Source organism: Anabrus simplex, chromosome 9 (assembly GCF_040414725.1).
Source record: "Anabrus simplex isolate iqAnaSimp1 chromosome 9, ASM4041472v1, whole genome shotgun sequence".
Classification (NCBI taxonomy): Eukaryota; Metazoa; Arthropoda; class Insecta; order Orthoptera; family Tettigoniidae; genus Anabrus; species Anabrus simplex.
This window is the reverse complement of record NC_090273.1, coordinates 9,074,570-9,089,765: the sequence shown is the minus strand read 5'-3', so window position 1 is coordinate 9,089,765 and position 15,196 is coordinate 9,074,570. Positions and strand designations below refer to the sequence as shown.

The 15,196-nt window shown below is 41.2% G+C and overlaps 1 protein-coding gene across 2 annotated transcripts in view; it reads right to left on the bottom strand.

The window, feature by feature from the left end:
- The window catches only part of LOC136881214 (ATP-binding cassette sub-family G member 1), a 470,255-nt gene that overhangs the window by 44,914 nt on the left and 410,145 nt on the right, over window positions 1-15,196 (bottom strand). For both annotated transcript variants that reach the window (XM_068229117.1, XM_067153940.2), the window contains one exon: window positions 9,741-9,886. In XM_068229117.1, the coding sequence (XP_068085218.1) occupies window positions 9,741-9,886 (146 nt within the window). The remainder of the gene's footprint in view (window positions 1-9,740; window positions 9,887-15,196) is intronic.

The window sequence follows — 15,196 nt, the reverse complement described above, 5'->3', positions numbered from 1 at the left end:
GCCCAATGAGAGTGCTAGATATTAACACGTTTAATGAGGAGCGTAACTACTTGGTAGATAATAATAATAATAACAGTCACAATGCATTTTAGGAAACCAATACTTAAAGCTGTATTGAAGCTTATGTCATGTTGCCAATATAAATTTTGGAAGTGGTAACGCTGAATTACATTCAAAGTTTATGCGTTAACATGTTCTTTGTTTAATTAATTTACGGAAGCGAAACCATTTGGGATATTTATCCAGAGTAACTTATTAACTTTAGAATTTTCTTTTCATTAAACAATTTTGTGATACCAGCCATGTAAACAAAATTTTATGAGACAACTGTTGGAATGTTGTCAGTTTCGGTATTAAATAATAACAGCGTTTGTATGTGAAAACGCAGTAGATAGTGAGTTCTTTCCCTAGTAGTTTGGAGTATTCTGGTTGCATCAACAGCCAGCGTACTCATTATTGTATTCTTGTGGTATTGTGAGATGGAAGGTCAGGTGACCGTGGATCTGCTAAAGCAGATGATGGAGGACATGAAAGTCCAGAATGAGAATTTGAGTAGTAAGATGGAGATGTTAAATAGTAGGACAAATGAGAACTTGAATAGTAAGATAGACAGTTTGGATAATAAGATGGAAGGTTTAAGGGAGGACACGAAAGCCCAGAGTGAGAATTTGAGAGAGGACATGAAGGCTCATAATGAAAGTTTGGATGGTAAGATTGAGGAGTTAAAGAGTAGTATTGAGGATACCCAGGCTAGGTGTAAAGAGTCTAGTGATGAGTTGAAGGCTGGATTGAAGAACGTAGTTCATGAGACATACACTATGTGCACCGAACTTAAAGAGGAAGTTAGGGGTGAGATAGGTAAACTCAACCAGCGTTTTGATGATAGCCGAGTGGAAATTAGGGATGAAATTGACAAACAATTTGCGGAAGTGCAGGTCAGTTTAAAGAACGATTTCGACAAACAGTTTTCCAAAATCCATGACAGTTTAAAAACCGATATGGACAAGCGTTTTGACGAAAGCCACGACATGTACAGTAGGTTATGCGATAGTCAGGATGAGATGAGAAAGGAACTTGACAAGCATTTACTGGAGAGTCAGGCGGCGCATAAACAGCTGATTGACAGTCAGGTTGAATTTAAGGATGACATTACACAACAGGTCGTAGAGATGCGGATCTCCAGTGATAAGGAAAAGGGGAAAACGCTAACCATAATAGAGGAACAACGTCAAATATTATCTGCGGACATTCAGTCACTGAACAACAAGGTAGATAAAATTAGTGTGGAATTGGAGAGTCAAGTATTGTCGAAAACCGAAACCATGGAGAAGAAACTGTTGCAAGTTAATGAGGAAGCAATTAGTAAACTCCAAGTGGCTAATGAGGACTCCGAAGTTTTAATTAAAGAAATTCAAGAGGAGTTAGCTGAAATGAAAAATGAACACACCAGGGAATTCAATGACAGACAAATTAGTATAGAACAGGATTTAAGGGAAATCACGTCAGCCCAGGAAGAGACAGACAAGAAAGTTGGGTTCATTAAGAGCGAAGTGAGTAGTTGGATTAGCAGCGTGGTAGATATGCAGTCCAAGGTGGACAAAGTATTAAGTCAAACCTCGACAGCTGTTAACTCTGACCTCAGTGGTCAATTGCCAAATATCAGTCATGTGAATAATAACGGTCAGAGCTCGAATGTAGATACCAGTCGATCTCAAGGCTCAGGGGTCACAAACGTTATTAACATGATCAAGTTACATGAGGACCAGCCTAAGAAATTTAATGGAGGTCCACATACCACGCCGAAGGGGTTTCTTAAGGATCTCAGGGAGTACATCCGGGACGCCAAGATTCCTGAGGAACGTCAGTTGAGGGTAGCTGAAAGATATTTAGAGGGGGCACCACTTTTATGGTTTAAAGGCTTCCGATACCACTTTGATACCTGTGATGAATTCCAGAGGGCGTTTCTCAATAAATTTTGGAGTACGGAAATTCAGCAGAGTCTTAGATTAGAGCTATACTCACGTCGTTATACTGCAATAGGCCCTACAAAGTTCAGTGAATACTTTATTGCACAAATGGTAAAGTTCAGAGAACTTGAGGCGCCGCCCTCGGAGCAAGAGTTGGTACAGGCCATCCAGAAGCAGTTACCTCCCGAAGTGCAAAGGATGCTCATTGCATCAAAGGTAGAGACCCCCATGCAGGCAGAAATGATCCTTAGGCAATTGGATCATACCCATAATCAAATAGCACCCAGAGGGGGACGATCGCACGAGCAACATGTAAACACTGTTAGCCAGGTTCCAGAGGGAAGTCCAGAGGCACCCGAGCAGGGGAAACCACAGCCGACTGAGCGGAGGCGTGAGTTTCGCAATAACTGGGAACCCTCGCATCCACGAAATGAGGATTGGAAAAGGCGTAGGGGTAATTGGAATTATCCACAAAGGAGGAACCCTTACTGGAGGCGATACGATGGGGACAGAGAAAACCAGAGGAATTTCAGGAATGGACTTAATAACCGCAGGGACTGGGGAAATAATCGAACCCAGAACTTCCGCCGTGATGAGGATGAACGGTACCGTGAACGTGTTCAGTACACCGACGGGTTAAGGAAGGACCACGAAAGAAAAAAATGGCAGGGGGCTATACAGCGCCAAGACGTCAACACCGATTGTTTCGGGGCTGAAAGTCTGGAATTCCAGAAGGCACATAGGCAAGACCAACGAAACTCCGGTCTGAACCCGTTTGCGCCAGATTTTGAGCAGGAGTCAATGTCGACTCTTGATAGAAGAAAAACAACTTCAAATTCCCAGTAGGAAAAGGTTCAGAGTCTTTCATCCCAGATTCTGAAGGAGAGACGACCAAATGACGCACATTACATCAGTAACATCAAGGAACAGACTCCTGGCAACTCCCAATTCAATGATGACCGCATCCCGATAAGAAGATCAAAGGTTTATCATAGAGCCGAAGAAAGAATTCCACTACAGGATGACGCAGCCTTACCAGCTGGGGAAATGGTCACCGAAGGAGAAGAAGAAGAAGTACAACCCGTAAATATGATCGTCACGTCGAGAGAAAGACAGGTCGAGGCACCACTCCAAGGACAGGCAAGCAGTGGGAGTCAAGAAGAGGAAGACGCTGAATGTTTACAATGTTCATTCTTAAGAGAAGACTTTGTTGATGACATCTGTAACGCAATCCTATTGTTGGAAGAAGAAAACAGGGAAATACGTGAAAGTAACCGAGCCCTACGTCAAGAGTGAGAAGGCTGGGAAATTTTACGTAGAATCATGGTTCATTTGTATCAAAATTCCCATGTACAATTTAGAATTTTGAAGGAATATATCTGTTTAAATATTTCCCCTTTCTGGGTAAATATTTCGTCGTTTGTAGGTGGATTATGAACCCATAATTCTACGGTGAGAAAATTTTTATTTTTCACAAATATTTATTTGGTATTCAGAAACTACTGTATGTTTGAGGGCAGCCATTTTGCGCTCCCAAGAGCCCGATGTTGCGTGGGAAGGTTCCCGCAAGGCGAGCTCGTGGATTGCCGGGACACCTCGGTGGAACTCGAGTGCCCGACAATTTTCTAAATTAATGAATTCTGCACAACGAGGGATTTTGACAAGATAGTAAAGGAAGAAATAAATAAGCAAAATTATTCATACACCCTCTGTGAAGGTAGTGACACCAGGGACAATTTTAGATGCAGTTAAGCCTAAGTGTGTGTTAGCGTGAGAACAGCGAGCTAGTTACACGTGCCAAGGTCGTGGGCAGAAGAAAACGCGCGAAACGCACGGGCAGAAACAATTTATTCCTCCTGTTGTGAGTGTAGGAAAATTATAAAATTAACACCTAACATAAGTGCAAGTCTGTCCGGAGTTCTGGGACAAGTCTTATCAAAATCGGTTTATTGGAAGCAAATTTGGCAGATTACACCACCAAGCCTCATAGAGGGGATAGCGTCCTTCTGGAAATTATAAAAGAAACCCCCCACCGTAGATTTTTCAGTGTCGATCTGGAACTTGAAGCCGCGGGAGCTCGTGCCCGTCGTCATTAGAAATTCGCGCCAGATTGACCGACAATAATTCAATACATGTTCGTGGCTAAAGTCCATATATTAGTTAAGAAGAAAAGTGATTGGAGAAACTGTGAACGTTTGCAGACGAACTGGGAAGGTGTAGGCTGGTTGAAAATTACACAGCAGATTTTATTTTTATCATTTCCTGTACTCTTGTAAGTGAAGAAGGTCTGGGGGAAGCGATTCAAAATAGTTCTACTCCCTTATCGGCCGAACACCTGTTCTTGTTGAAACAACGGGGAGAGAAACCACTCTGGGAGGCGCATCAGACAGTTAGAGTCGACTGCAGAACGAGGGAAGTTCGTGGTGCAAGTTACAAAGAAAGTGCATTATTTATGGTAATTTTAATCTCGTGTGTGTGTGAAGGGTAGTGTTTGGATGAGTGAAATGTTGAAAATGAAAATGTTGTCTGTGAAAATGAGTGGTTAAGTACGAGGTTGCTGGCGATGATGCAATCAGAATGCTGAGAATGTCACCATTGTGCAGGTCTGTCTATTTTATATTATGTTGTAGTTAGTTAGTTAGTTCCTGTCTGTCCTAACAAAATTTCCAGATGATTGTCGGGTGATATGCGTAATTATCAGGCGAAAGGCGTTGTAAATTTTGGTCAGCGTGTGAAAATTTCAGTGTGTAAAGTTCATGTCAAGAACGGTAAAATGCGACGCTTAAAATTTTGTGTTGAGATGAGATATCATTCAAAGTGCGGATTTGTGAATGTTATAAGTGTAAATTTGTCGTGGCGAATATTGTAATTTCAGGTGTCAGTTGCATTCAGAAATGCTGGTCGATAATAATAATAATAATAATAATAATAATAATAATAATAATAATAATAATGTCTACCGCGGGATAAGGAAATTCCTCTCTGTTAAATTACATTTAACCAGTTATTTCGACAAGGATCGTAAGCATATTTAGATAATGTCAATAAAATTTGTTAGAGTCACAGTCGTTAGTGGGAAGGAAATTTTGAGACATCGTGTATACTTGAATTGCGAAAGGTCGGTGTGTGCTCTTGGATTTTTGAGGTTCGAAAGTCGTAATAATAGTAGAGTCAGAGATGTGCTTAATAATGGTTGTCGTTTTCACCAGGGGATCGATGTATGAAAAAGGATCTTGAAGGAAAAGGAATTGAGATGCGATGAATTGATATGTATGTGGAGACGAGATAGATACCGCTGGGATAAAGCGAGGAGAAAGAGTGTTGAGACAAGCTGTATTTTTGTAGAGGAAGTATTTAGGAACAGGCTGTGTGAGGCAGGCTGTATTGTTTTCCGCAATCAATCCGAATTTGAGATGACTATGATGTGAAGCAGTGTGAAATTTATAGAACGATTCCAAGTGAAAACGACTCTTGTAAAATGTAAAGGTCTGGGTAGTAAACATCCAGTGATTTTTGTTAAGATAATGAACGATCTTCAGGATCAAAGAGCACTCTGGACACACGGTTGGGTTATATTTAATTTGTTCATTGGAGGGGTCATGGATAAGATGGTTGGAATTGATGATAGGCGATCTGAGAATTTCGAATGCGATGGTGATGATTATTATTTTGAAGGCATCCACTAAAAGGGAAACGTGTGTTGGGAATTTTCATTTGCCTCCCTAATACTTCAGTGCACAGGCTGAGATTGTGTTCGAGGTGGAGAACCGTTCGTCACGTCTATTTATTTCTGAGTTCACATATTATAATGAGGTGGACACTTACTGTACTTTTCGAGAGGTAGACACTTGCTGTGTTTCGACTTGCATTCATTTGATAATAGAGACGTTGGTTCCGTCATGTGGTATTTGTCTGACCAAATCTAGTGCTAAATATCAGAGTTGTTTGAGAATTGCATTTCGCCTGATAGGTTAAGGGAGGCGTATTACGACCCACTTTGACGCCCGACGATAGGATTAGGACGTCAGATGTATTTCTTGGAGTCACTGATGATGAGACGTCCTAGGTCACGCCCGACGATAGGATTTGGAAGGCATCATGTATATAATGATTAGGTTTAGGTTGTACAGATTTCAAGTGAGCCCGACGATAGGTCTGGGATGGTAGCTGTACACACTCAAGTCTCGGTTAAGATGTTCCTTTTGTTTGTTCTTTTGTGGAAGTGGCCTGGTTGAAGGTAGCCATTACAGTGCGATATGATTTATTGTAGAGGGTCTATGCGAAGCTCTCATTGAGATAACGGGACTGCTGTTGACAAACGAGGGCTGTCCAAGTGTGGGACATCGACCCGATCTAGATTATATTTTTACTGTGTTTCTTCGTGCGTGTTAAGTTGTATGACTTCGAGATGTTAATTTATTTTTTTACGGACTTTATTGTTTCCTTGTCTTGACGTCCGTTTTCATTGATAGTGTGCATTATTGACACTCAGTGTTTTAGAATGAGACTTGAGTTGCGAATGCGGTTTCGATTCGTCAGCCAGTAATTTTATTTTATATTTTAATCTTGTCGTATTTTCATTCGTATTCATAGTTAGAATAAGTAAGTAATCACTTTACCAGTAGTGTGTTGGGACAGACAGTAAATAGAGAGATCTGTACTGGTAGCATTGTTGTCAAGGGAAAGAATTCCTTAAAATTGTAGTAAATTTTAGCGTGGACTGGTAAATTTATTAAGCATAATAAACCCATTTCTAACCTGAAAATCGGTTCAATAATAATATTTTCAAGTGACTTTTCACTTTTTGATTAACTTCAGTGTTTGGCATTTCTTCTAAATGCATGATTAGTAAATGTTTCCTGCATTTCGCAGTTTTGTTCCTTTAGAACGACTTAACGTAAGATCCTCTCGGATCATGTTGTTGTTGGTTCCTTCCGAACAGCTGTTTGGGTGATGCACGTTTAGCATCGGGAGTACCTTATCACTTAAGGGTGTCATAAATGACAAATACATGGTGGAATTTTATTTCAATTGTGAATGATGCCATTAACTTGTAGTGAACACCATGCTTTCCCATAATATTTCGCAACCTATCCAAAGCAACTGATAGTCAGTTTGGTTCGATTAAGGGTCCATTCGGCGGATGTTCCGTATCCGTGAAGGGTATTTGACTGGTGGATAACCTTAATTAAGAGAAAATCAGGCGTTCTACTTGTTGAAAGTCAGATTTTCCACGGATCGTGTGGATTAACTCTCAGTTCTCGTTTGGAATGATAGGTGCCCGGTTTTCAGGTCTTCCCTTTTTCAGTTTTTCAGTTTCGCTGTCCACTAACATATTAGCTTCTCTGAAGCAACTCTTCGACATTGGAAGAAACGAAGTGACGTTATGTAATGTGACTGTGTTAGGAACTTTTCAAAAATCAATAATTAAATCTTTTTATATTTTTGTGGCAAGAATGCATATTAAATTAACGATGTTATCGTGCTCTTTCAGTTTAAATAAAAGTTAGTAAGCACATTTTTGCTCCTCATTTCAAGTAGTTAGGATTTCTTCTGAACCCCATCGTTTGGTTAAGATCGTGACCGAATTTATTCCCGCAACGACCCAAGATTTAAGAGTTCTAAATTGTTCTACTGTAGCAGCCGTGGCCGACCAACGATGGAATGGTAAGTTCAAGGGTTCACTGTCTCAGAGTAAGAATGAGATTGTCCTCTCCAGCTCTTGTCTTCGAAGTATATAGGTTCAAAAGTCTCCCTCCATCAGCCATATCACATGGTCCAGTAATATTCGAGGTCTCGTGCCTTCTCCTATGTATTGCTGTGAATCCATCACGTTGCTTCATTACGTTCATTCACATAGGCTGAACTTTCCCGCTGAAATAAAGCGTCAGGTAGCGAAGTTTGAAAAGTGGGCGTTCATAATGTTTCAACTGTCTCTTCTTACGGTGGAGAGGGTAAAGTCTCTCGTAACCTTGATGACGTACTTTTCCTGGAAATGGGCTGAAATTAGCCTGCTAACTCTGGTCACCTCACAACGGCTATTGGAAAATTTACTGCAAGTTATAAATATGATGTTGAAATACTTTACCCAATATGTGGTTCGTTCAGAATACGTTATAGCCGCGATACAAAGAAATGAAATGATGTGAAATGGACGATTAAAACCCTATATATATACATATTAATTTTAAAATGACCTATCAGTGATTAAATATATACATCTTATCAATTAATTAGACAGTTCAATAATTTATCACCATGCTGTGATGTTCCAAACATCACGACTGGTGTCGTTTATGGCCGGGGAGGGTCGCAACGTTAGGTAATGTCATCACTCCTGTCTGCTTTAAGTGCACGTTGAGGTGGTGGTAAACTTTGTTCATTAATGTCCTCCTACTAAAAGCCATACGCCATTAAGGGGTGAACTTTTATGAAATAATGGATTAGATTTCATTGGGAAGAAACTAGAGTCTTGGCTTAACAACGTCCGTCTTTGAAAGACCTGCATAAACGGCAGAGGCGCGGGTTTTGAAAACCCCTACTCTTTAACCAACTCCCCGGACTGAACTTTCTTGTGGGCTAGAAGATCCTTAGAACTGCACGAATAAATACAAAAGATCAGGCTTTTTTGACGTACACGCGCTGTGGAGGGTGGGCGGCGTAGTCATTAACCATTCGCGTTTAAAATCCTATTGCCCGACCGAGAATCGAACAAAGGCCCTCTTAAATCGAAGATTAGCGCGCTACCAATTAGCCATCTCGGACACACTGGTTTATTGCCAGCTGTACATTCAGCTTTTCATGAACAGGTAAGTATTTTAACTAATAAAGTACACACTTTACAGAAAAATGTATGGAATGTGTTGTAACTTTGGCCAGGAATTTCGTGCAGATTAGCGGAAGCCGGGCAGGTTTTCCTCCGCTTACTTTGGTTTTTCGTGTCATCTTTCATTCCAGCAACACACTCCAATAATATTTCATCCGCCAGTCCTTAACCACTGCCTCAGAGGAGTGCGACAGGCTTCGGCAGCCGACAATTCCTATCCTCGCCGCTAGATGGGGGCTTCGTTCATTCCATTCCTGAACCGATCGAAAGACTGGAAACAGGCTGTGGATTTTCATAGAATGGAAATCTAGCACAATCTCAAGTATCCCCTTGCTTCTCTACGGCTGTGTAGGGAGAGTTACATAAAGCTTACGGGTTTGACCATGTAAATCTCTTAACAAAACTAGGCCTTCCCGTGTCGTAGACTGAATATTACGTTAATGAATATTTCTCCTGCATATCGTAGGCGGAATATTCCGCGCAAAGTGTACTATCACTGCAAGTGTCGCTGATGGAACATTATGTACGGGTTTAAGAGCTATTGCTCGTTGTCATTGACCGCCTCTACACAAGGGGGACGGATTGGCAATGCAAGGCTCTACGCAGATACGCCTTTCGATAGGAAGTAACACTTCATGCAGAAGAAAAGAAAGTGGTCATTAAACGGCGTTCTTTGCAAAATGAACAATACAAGAAAAGAAAAAAACTTGATATTGTATGTTCCGGAAAGCCCTTGCACCCTATGGATTGTCATGAGATCTACCACTGACATGATATGGGATGACGTATTATTGCTACTAATAGCCAGGCCTGTGTACCTTCAGTCAATGTTTACTCAGTATTCAGTCTGGAAGTCTCTGTCTATGAACTAGCATCCTCGACAGTCCTCTACAAACAATTCTCTCTGAACTCAGAGTCTAACTCTCCTCTGAATGTCTCATACTCACGTTGTCGGCTCGTCCAGGAACATTGCCGGAGGGTTGTCCAAGAGCTCCAGAGCGATTGATATCCTCTTCTTCTGGCCGCCAGACAGCCGCTCGCACAGCGTGTTCCGGCACGCAGACAAGCCCAGCGCCTCCATTACGTCCTCCACCTGTTCAACAAAGAAACTCTTGCTGAATAAAGCAATGATCCAACTTTTAGTTTCTGCGCACGTCAGTGTAGTGTTTGCTGTGTACCCCGATATACAAATGGTTATGTATGGTGTTATTCTATCTTCCCTCTGTGAGTTTCTATAAAGATTTAGTCACTTATATTCCTTTAACTGCCACACCAAATTATAGAATAGAACGATGGATCATTACAAACTGAGGAAAGAGTATGACTGTTATTGGAACTGGATTTTTAATGCACGATTTGTAACAACAATTTTATATATCTGTGCCTAAACATCGGAATTTTTAATTCCTAGATATTCAACGGTATCTTACGTTCTAGGACAAACACATATGTCCTCCATTACCAGTTTATGTGCTCTTATTCTGCCTAGCCACATATTTCTTATTATACGAAACAAATTCGTTGTCTTATACTTGGACAGTTACATGGATCTCTCTCTGGTTTGTGTCTACACACAAGACTCTCTCACACTACAAACAACGATTATCCTGAACTTCCTCTCTGCGACCTTTATTCTTGCAGTCACCCATTAACCACCACCTCTTCTCTATGCGTACGTCTTTTTTCTTTCTTTTAGTAGTTTGCTAATTTCTCAGATTTATTTTAGGCGTTATAACCGTTTCTCTATACATGTCACTCTTGCAATTACTATGCCTTCTTACTCACTATTTTATTTTTCATGAATCTCTTCATGCCATCAATCTCACATTCCTGCTCTGATCATCTTGTTTACCCAGTATTCACACGTAGACGTTTGATCTGATGTTGGCACGCTACGTTCAATATTTCCCGCCCGTTTCCCCTCTTTAATCTTAGCCAATATTACATTTTGAGCTATACAATATGTATTTTTTTTCTGCCAGTTCCTTTTCGTCGCACCGACAGAGATAGGTCTTAAGGCGATGATGGCACAGGAAAGAGCTAGGAATGGCCTTAAGGTACAGCCTCAACATTTGCCTGGTGTGAAAATGGGAAACCACGGAAAACCATATTCACAGCTGGCGACAGTGGGGTTCGAACCCACTATCTTCCGAGTACTGGATACTGGCCGCACTTAAGCGACTGCAGCTATCGATCTCCTATATTTCTATATAGTTTCATATAGAATTCTAAAACTGAGAATTCTGTTACACACATTACTATTTCGAAGAAATGTTTTAACTATTAAATCTTTTCTGCGTCCTTCAATGACATTTCTGGCGTACACAATCCTCTGGATTACTTTTTGTGCACCTACACAATATTTGGGATCTCTCTCTGCAACTATTTCCACCCCACTTACTGTAAGATGCTATATCCTTGTTTCTGCACTTTCTATCGACCACTTGTTTTTCACTTTTCTCTTTTTACACACCATTACTTTTGTTCGTTAAAGGTAATTTTTAAACACCACATTCTACGATATTCAGCAGTTCTTAATACTGGTTTGCATTCTAATTCATGCAAGACAGAGAGGAGGATATCGTCTGCGAATCTTTTACTTACTATAGGTCGGAAAGTGATAATTAAGATACATTTTCCTTCTAAATTATGAAAAAAAGTAACATTTTATTTTAAATCATTGTAATCCTTCACAAAAATCCAACTTCAAGTTTGGCACCTTTGTTTGCCGTGTTGTTCCTGGATTCTAACTATTTTGTTATGCCAATGTAAGACATCAATTTCTTTTTTCTTTAGACAACTCAACTATCTTCACATGTCTTTTCGTATAGGAGTTACCAATCACAAATGAAATATTGTTCAAAATAGTCCCCTTTCCTTCATTTCGAATCAAATGGTATCTCATCTTTAGTTACGGAGTGTCACACGGCAAGTGCTCTAGCATTATCCTTAGTAGTTTGAGTAGTAAAGTTTGTAGCGTATAGTGGCAGCTTTCTGTTAAACTTCCTTCTGCCTAGTGATCCACAGTGTTCAACCTCTGTTAGTAATCGGGCCCAGAAAAATCAAGAATAGCGGCCGACGACAGTATTCTGCAGGCCTTGGGGCTGAGCGGTGTAACACGACAACCAGTGTTCGTCACTCGTCTTCCAACATATCCATGATTCTATGGTGTTCCGTGTAGCGGACACAGCCTTCCTGTAGGACGCCTCTTTAGCTAAGTTGCTTTACGTCGCACCGACACAGATAGGTCTTATGGTGATGACGACATAGGAAAGAGCTAAGTGGCCGCGCTCTTAATTGAGGTACCTCCCCAGCATTTGCTGATGTGAAAACTGGAAACCACGGAAAATCATCTTCAGGACTGCCGACAGTGGGCTTCGAACCCAGTATCTCCTAACCGCACGCCCATCTCGCTCCGTAGGTATTTAAACTGTCGTGTAGCGTATTACTTTCGTGACAAGTACTAGAATTCTAACGTCTGTCACACAGAGGTAAACATACCCTGACGACTAACCTACCTCACCCTGCACTGTACATTAAACCAAACTTCGTCCATTACTTGGAAATAATAATCCGTTCTACTCATTCTACCTCCTCCCTGACGAAATATCGTCACTCAGAAAGAACTCACGTTTCAATAAAGCACATTTACACAAATCGATCATTCACGCCTTGTGCAGCTTCGTAGTGTCTGTAATTAATTTCTTTGCGAGCACAAATTTGTTTAAGTACAGTAATTGTGACGTGAAGAAATATTCTGCATTCACTACCAAGTGCAGCTCGTCCGGCGAGTGTGAAGCCTCAAGGTCGCTCACGTGGCCGTGACGCTATGTCGACAGGTGGGAGGGCTGTGTCCATGTCAACTCCTGTATCTCCTGGCAGCTTGTTCGAGAGGACTAGTGTTGACAGGTCCTGTCAGGTGCTGACCCGACATCTGCCCGTATCTTCCTCCTCTACGAGCTACGCCGTTCGAACCACAAAACTTGCATTCGGGACATGGTGGGTTCGAACCACAATGTCGACCGCCTCCAAGATGGTTTTCAATGGCTTCCCATGTCCACACTACGCAAATTTTTGGGCTGCATCTTAAGACGACTCGTTTCCTCCCCTTTCCGATGCTTGCTCCATGAATTAGTGGGATGTTAAACCTGTGTCTCGCGAAAGTCGAGTCACGCCACCTCCATTCCTGGATGAAGCAGAGGGCGTTGTCTGAAGTGTGAACACGCAGTGATGGGACGCATCAACCACCTGGGGAAAGGAACGGAGGGATTTTTCTGCGCTTTTAATTCACCGGTTATCAACATATCTGCCAAAGAAGCCTGTGAACCAATAATACAGAACAGATATGAATAGTTGCACTTCCGACCATAAAACTGGCAAATTTCGCCCCTAATAAAAAAGATCACGAATAAGATAGTTCCACTCATTCCCCTTATTTTACAGTCAAAATATCAGAGTGGTACACGACAGGCGCATTTCACGCACCGAATAAACAATCACATTCATGCATTCTATTATTAGTGAAGGTCAGTTGTTCAGAAAAGATCATGTGACATGGTATGGTACGACCTATTACTCCTAACAGCCCAGCGTGTGCACCTTCTGTCAAGTTTTACTCTCCACTTCAGTATTCAGTCTGGAAGTCTGTCCATGAACTAGCATCCTCGATAGTGCTCTACAAATATTACTATTTCTTTCTGAACTCAGAAATATCAGCTACTACCGAGTCTAACTCTCCTCTGAAGTACCATAAAGTTACCGCACTATAGAAGAGCTAAATACAATCGAGACATTTCCATAAAATTCTGTTCTTCATGGGAGACTGTACTACATATATGTACGGAATAACAGGCTAAAGCCGTAATATGATAGACAAAATCTTACAGAAAAATACAAATTAACATGGAAATGCGAATACTCTTCTTACTGTATGCAAATTGCATGATTATTATTATTATTATTATTATTATTATTATTATTATTATTATTATTATTATTATTATTATTATTATTATTATTATTATTATTGGAATTGCGTAGGTTTTTGTTTCAGAATATTCCTGGTATAGACAGATTAAAATCTGACAGTTCCTCTATGGGTCTTGGAAAGAATAAATGATAATGTTCTTCCGCTTTTCTCACACCTGTGGCGTCGCGGGTGCGAACTGTGCGGCACATGTGGATCTGGCCCTCTTTTACGGTAGGATGCCCTTTCTGACGCCAACCCTATGTGGATGGATATAATTACTATGGCGTGCTTCTGTGGTAGTGCGATGTGTTGGCTGAATATGAAGAATAGTGTATTGGGGACAAAAAACAGCCAGTCCCTAACCCACAAGAATTAATCAGACGCCATTAAAATCTCTGACCCCCTCTCCGGAAGTCTAACTCTGAACAGAAGGTCTCAGCCAAGCATTCTGACAGAAAACAAATAATTAATCTTCCTTAATTTCTTCCCTCCTGGGTTTTTATCGCTCACAGAGCACGCTCATTCAAGGAACATTTAGAGGTCGATATAGGTCGAAGCGGACTTTGAACTTACTGGGTTCATCAATGTCAAGTGGCTGGTTCATCCGAGATTTAGTTCCTGTCCCTCGTCCCTTTCACAATATGTACCATCATTAAAAATACTCCTCAGTCATCCAACGCCATGTTTCTCAGCGCACTGCAGTTCTGAGGGTACGACTACATCGCGTCACTTCAAACTCATTTTACAATCTGCTTTACACAAATAGGCCTTATGGTGACGATGGGATAGGAAAGGCGTAGAAGTGGAAAGGAAGCGACCGTGCCCTTAATTAAGGCTCAGCCGCAGCATTTTCCTGGTGTGAAAATGGGAAACTTCAGGGCTGCTGTCAGAGGGTTCAACCCATCATCTCGCGAATGCAAGCCAACAACTGCGTAACCCAAACCACGCAGCCACTCATTTCCGAGTTTTATTGTGGAGGAGGACAATGTTGCGGCAAGGGAATTAACCGCTTAAGATCCCGCTGTGAATGTGGAAAGTACAGATTGGTGACCCGCAGTATTCATTGAAATTATTTTTACTTAATCCCCGTTTTAATTGTATTCGTTATTTTTCTTTTCACTACGACTAGGATATCATGGCAAAGAACTCCACGGGGGATGTGCTGACTCCTGGCTTGGGAGTTCTTTTGCTAAAACTCTCGAGTTATTTTCTTCGAAATTCTGGAGGTGCTTTAATCCTTTCTTTCACATAACTGGTTTCAGTTGAGATTTTTTTTTTTTTAAAATATCACACTCTGATATGGCACAGCACTATGTCACGGGGCAGGTGGCCGGGGAATTGATGCCAGAGGAGAGACAGATTACACTTCCAAGGAATATCATCACTTGACCTCGTACGGATAAATCCAAGGTTTTTAAATGGAAAATTTCGATG